A 6353-nucleotide genomic window follows, 5' to 3' on the forward strand; every position below is an offset into this window, starting at 1 on the left:
TAATGCGCTCATTCTTATTACGGACAAGACAAGATTTAAAGAGTCACATCTGACGCTATGCGTTTATTTCGTTTTATTGTCAACCAAGCATGAATAAAATCACCGACAAAAAATAACAAACTGGTTGTTATTTGTACTTTGAAATGTCGATCGGACAAAAACTAGAAACCTCGAGTTTTGTATTGACAAAATCTAGTTTTAATGTTTGAGTATTCAAAAATGTGAATATGAGTGCATTAGTCTAACCTTGGCCAAAAACCACCTCAATGACACCAGCAGAATTGAGTCCACAATGCAATTTACTAATAAATTGTAATTAATTAACCTTTCTGATAAAAAATTACGCAATTTATGACAACCTTGAAAATTAATTTTATTTCGTAGCAAATTTTTAAATTTCTATTCAGGTTAAACGTCAGAAAACAAACGCGTTTGAAACGCTGAAATTGTATTTAGCTCAACTTCTATTCCTTTGATCTATTTTGTTGTAGTCAAGGATAAATAATAAACAAATTGATGTTAAAGCCGGCGTTTTTATTTCGCGTGATTTTGTTTGAAGTGTTTGTCTCTTTCAAGTCGCGCACTTGTCACAATTCTATTTTCGGATTATATTCTCTAATTTTCTACGAAACTATAAATTCGACATTTATTGCATCATCGAATAATTCTCCGTCTAATTGTCGTTTACAGTCGATTAAAGCGGCCAAAACTGTTGTGCTTCTTGATCATTCGCGTTATTATCTCGTTCATAAAGTCTCGAAAATAAGCAATTATCTGTCAGCAATCGAATTAAAAATGTATTTGTTTTTCCGACGGTTTTATTCATGCAATTCCCGGCGTAATTTTTGCAAATCAACTAAGAATGCATATTTTTACTGCCAATAAAAGCTTAAATCAAATTGTTGTGGTTTTGGTTTTCAGGGAAACACGTTACGGGTTATTTTGGCGTTTCAACAACGCTAAAATCGTAATAGAATCGATGTTTTACGTGATCGTATTGCATCGATGCAGAAAATATTTATACGTTTACGACTTATTAGAATATGCATTACACATGTTCTCGCATATTACTAACAAAGCATAAAACATCAAATAAAACCCTTTGTTTCTGAATTATATTTTTTTCCGACCAGAAAACCTTGAATATTTAATACGTTAATTCGAAACAAAAGTTTCAATTATTCCTGGCTGACGTCTGAAGTGTATTGCAGATGGTTTTTCACATCTTGCCACTTAATTCACTTATGTATGCATATATGTAGTTCAAGATCAATTATATGTTTATACCTTTTCATTTCCGAATCAATATGCAACTAATCAATCGAATTGAATTCACCCCCGTGCGGACAACATGTTTCAAAAACTATTAAACTGCGCGACAATAAAATGCTGTGACATTCGTTTCATTTATTGTGACTGTTTAATTTTGGACTAACTCGATCAATGTCACGAAATTATTATTCGCGCGACATGGATACGCGGATGGACATTCATCATTTATACCAAGATTTATTCGATTATATTCACAGGTAACAAATATTTCAATTTTAATTTTCACTTTAATTTGCTGCATGTTACGATTTTATGCAAAAATAAAAATAATTTAATTTTTTTTATCGTATACACTTGGTATGTAAACAATCGCAAATCAAAACATATTTATCTAAAATAAAATATATTTGTATGCATTCATGTGCGCATTGTGTAACTGAAACACGCGGAATAATTCCGTGCATGCATTTTTTAATATTTAAAATAAAAATATTCAATTTCCAGCGTTATCAAAGAACAAACAAGCGAATTCAAGTCATTTTACTCTTTATTACGTTGAGTAGATTATCTCTATGTATATCGGTCACATTTTTGCCATTTTTCGGAGCGAAAAAGCGTCGACTAATGTGGACACGACAATTTATAATTTATCGATCCCGGGCGGGCGTATCGCATGTGATGCACACACGAAACAAAAATGAAAAATGCACCAAATGCACCGCATAAATATGAAATTGATACACACGCCTCACAAAGAACCCAAATCCAAAACCATTATAAAAAAATCGTGTTAATAATAAATATCACGTCATTTATCATCGCAGTCAGCTCAAACATTTAACCCGAACACGACTTGTTCTAAACTATTCATCACCAGATGGTGCTGGTTATGCTAATGTGATTTCCCACACGTCCCCGAAATTGAGTTTGAGTTTCTCGGATTGTTACCGGCAAATTCAGATCGTGTTTCGTCAAGTGACGCAATTGGATTGCGCGCAAAACAGAACCGCATTAATACAAGACGAAATTTATAACAATTAAACTACAAGTACAAGATGAAAAGAGCTTAAAACATTATAAGCACTTAAAACCTTGTCCTTATTCAATGTTTGGTGCATTTTGATTTATGATACGAGCGGTGATTTATGGCCGGCGACGTGAGTGCACTCGCAGTGAAATATTGGCAATATCACCAATATTTACCTGCCGTTTTCCGTTTGAACTTTTAAGTCACTTGTAATTACGACAGCGCGCCACGCTTAAGTCTACTTAGTCGTATGTTAGAAGAGACATAGACTTTACGCAAACTTACAACTTACTTATGCTTACACAATGCAGTTTAGTTTAATTATAATTTAAACTAAAGCGTAAGTAATACCGAAAGAGACTTTACTTAAGTAAGTTGATTTAGTGACGCCATAACGTAATGTCAATGGCTTAGCGGGCGCTCAAGTGTGCAAACGTAATTATCGTGTGCTAATTCCCTAAATATACCTGAATAAATCACTTTCAGACCGATACTAAAACAAATTGATCGGATAATTGAATTTTTATGTTTTTCAACGTGTTTTAATGTGACTTAACGATGCGCAATGCAATTTTCCGTTAAATCCCTACTAATATTATAAATGCGAAAGTCCTGATATTTGTTACACTTTCACGCAAAAACTACTTAACCGATCATCATGAAAATTTGTACACATATTCTTAGTGGTCCCCAAATGGTTATAGGCTACTTTTTATTTAATAAAAAAAAATATTTTTTAAATAAAATAAAGAAATTGTTTAGCCAATAATACCTCTGCATCTGGCTATTTGACTACATTAACGCCATCTAGCATTCCAGCAATGAAGCTCAAACCTAAGTACTATAGTACCATCACACTGTATTATCACACTGTATTACCGACAGCTACGTCAACATCAAATCCAATTGACAACACTATGGAGACTGTACACTATACTTCCATAGACTATACTTTCAGCCATTTTAAACTTCCCGCCATTCTACTTCATTGTTACTTCTTCTGTGACTACAGTACTTTATAAACAAACAGAAATTAGCCATTTTTTCCGCTTGGCATTATCATAAATCTCGACAAAACTCGCCGAAACCGTAAAACTTAATGCTTTGCCTCCACACAGCATCAGAACACATGTAATTCTAAAAATAATAATAGACACTAACCACCCATCCATGCGTGTGGCTGCGCGCACGCGAGAATGTTTCGTTTGACTCTTTCTATTTCTATTAGCATAAAATACTAGACTCGCAAGAGAGGAACACACATCAGTTATAATAGTCCGCGCATGCATCTGAATATTTGAGAGCATTTCGTAGGGTTTTTGAAGGTGCATGTCTGCCAACTATTTCGGTGTGTTGCGCGGCACGTTTTAATTCTTTTGTCAAGCGAGTCGAGATTTCCACCACGCATCGCCCAAGTGATGTCAGAGAGTCAGACACTGGGAGTGGAGCTGCTGCTCGGAAAAGTAAATCGAGGTGTAAATTTAGACTCTAAATATGCGGAGGTGAAACAGAATAGGATGCGGCTGTTCCTCTGTCCGTTTGTTCGCCTCGAGACACGACATAATGAACACATGAGCACACACCGAATAGTAAATCTTAAAAGCGTCATCGAGCAACAGTTGCGCGCGGCTAATCTTGGACAGAGATTATTAATCAGCTGAAGAGGTTTTGTGTTTGTATTTTTAGACAATGAAAAATTTTTTCCAAGACTTTAAAGACAATAAATGTGCTAAAAGTTAACAAAAAATCCAAAATCTTAAAATTTATCAATTTACTGTCAAGTTTTAAAGAATTTTGCGTCAATTTTTAATCTATACTTAAAAATCGTCTACTTAATGAAGTTTTAGTAAAGTTTTAGTTTCTCCACGGCGTGACATCTTTATAGCTTGCACATCTTCCGGGCGAAGTTGAACGCCTCTTAAATTCGTACAACTTGCGACGATAATTGCCTGATGCCGCTAAGCGGCTACCTAATTAGGAAATTAATCACCTCTGAGGATGAAAGCCATGCACCACATTAAACGCATCAATTTGTCACAATTTTAACTCCCGTACTTCGCCCAACTTATATATTTACATAATATTTAAGGAACAGCTTCAGCGTTGAAATTAAAATGTAATTTGATGAATGGATGCCTTAAAATAGTAGCGTTAAATTTTGAATCACTGAAAAGCGTGCTGACGCCTTTACATTTCCAATTGGAAGCAAACGAGAGCATAGCGATCAGATAAATAAACATCCAGTCAATCAATGATCAATCAGGCGTTCTTTTAAATACGAGAAACACGGTTTTAAAGTTCTTGTGATGCAGGAAAATATAATTACAATTACACATATTTGTAGATGACGTTTTCCTCGACCTGTTTCACCGCAATAATCATTATAAAGCAATTTGTAGAGAGAATCGTCCTCGTGTCTTCCTTTAATGTCCCCAGCCACAATTACCGACATGTAAGTACGAGTATAATGACACTATGCGACTCAAATAAAATAAAACAAATTGTATAAAACTAAACGCGCATAAATATTTGATTATTCACTGCAAATTCTTCGTGTTACTTCGTTTTTTATGTTACAATGCACATTGCAACCCTTATTTACGTGTTATATCCTTTGCCAATTTCGCTCATTTACAGTTTCCTGCATTCCGCGAAGTTTATAGCGAAAAACGTCGAAAATTTTCATCGCACACCTTCGGCGTCATTTTACGAGGGGCAAACGGAACATCTTGCGAAAGAAGAATGAGATGGCGGCGGGTGCCATCAACTAAACAACCGAAGCCTGCCCCAAATTGGATGCAAAGCATGCGGGGGCTGGCGGAGAGCGATTAATAAAGACGCGCTGCGGCGGCGGCACGTAGTAAAGCAAACCGAGTATAAAACCCAAATAAGGGCGCGATGACGATGAAGTTCTTCCCTCTGCTCTGCGCCCGCCCGAGTAAAGCCGCTTAATATATCAACTATTATTACGTATTTTTAAAACATGCAACGCATGTAAGGATTTAATAAACATTCTCGGAATAGCATCGTAAAAATTCAGCCAATTTAATTTTAATATTATGAATATCGAAAAATATTCTTTTTTTTTAATTAAATTTTATCTTATACCTTTCTTTGTGGTTGTCGCATGGTTGGCTGAGCAACAAATGTGCGCAAAGTTGCAAGCGGGGCCGGCAGACCAGCAAGCATCGGCTGTACATGAACAGCTGGCGGTTGGAGATGCAAAGGTCCTCCGGGATGATGAATGGGCACGGCGACCATCTTCTGCAGGGGCACCCCCCACGGCAGGTACCACGAGCCGGGATGGTGCTGCATTCTAACAAGTTTCTTCCAAAAGTTTCTCACAACTACACAACTTCAACGTTTTAAATCTTTAGCTTTTATCTTATCGCGAAACGTGTTTATGCACACATAGAAGACGACTGGTTACAGACAACAACATTCAACAATCACTGGCTATATTCACACCAAATTTTATTTATCTACGTATTCAACTATATATTCAAGTGTTTAGCACCGCCATGCTTTCATAGTCCGAACATGTGATTCATGTGAATCACGCACATTTATATAATTTTTAGATTTCAAGATTCGTTTGTTTTGTTTTTATTTTTTGTGTTTTCGATTTGAGATTGTGATGAGAACGCGTCCGCAACGCTGTGCGTATTATGAAGAATCGACACGAACGACGGACGTGCGCTGCGAGCCGCGTACGTACACTGACTGATTGCGGCGAGCAGCACGCAGCCTGCTGTGGCCTGCTAGAAACGGATAGAGGCGCAGTAGACAAGCGACGCGAACGGCAGGAGCAGCGTGCGTGGCGCATCGTCCTGCGCTCCTGCGTCGAAGAAATTGCGCGCACGGTGTCGCAGGACACTAGTGTTATCACGGATTGCTATAAATGCTAATTACATGTACATAAATTACGCTAAAACGCAATTTATTTCATATTATAACCTCAAAAATTCAATTTTTTTTCAAAATTCTTTTTAACTTTAATTTTAAACTGGATTTCAGTGCCTGGTAACTACAAACAGTACAAGAATAGATATTC

At 36.5% G+C, this 6353-nt stretch overlaps 1 protein-coding gene across 1 annotated transcript in view; it reads right to left on the minus strand.

Moving 5' to 3' along the window:
• Positions 1–6047, minus strand: part of LOC135795522 (uncharacterized) — a 69503-nt gene extending 63456 nt beyond the window's left edge. Inside the window, exon 1 of the mRNA XM_065307230.1 lies at positions 5408–6047. Within this exon, the coding sequence (XP_065163302.1) occupies positions 5408–5614 (207 nt within the window). The 5' untranslated portion in view covers positions 5615–6047. The remainder of the gene's footprint in view (positions 1–5407) is intronic.
• Between the last annotated feature and the right edge of the window lie 306 nt (positions 6048–6353).

Source organism: Atheta coriaria, unplaced genomic scaffold (genome assembly GCF_025399875.1).
Source record: "Atheta coriaria isolate IRGN ID8LTWV9N9 unplaced genomic scaffold, Caltech_Dcor_3.1 hic_scaffold_7_pilon, whole genome shotgun sequence".
Lineage (NCBI taxonomy): Eukaryota > Metazoa > Arthropoda > Insecta > Coleoptera > Staphylinidae > Dalotia > Dalotia coriaria.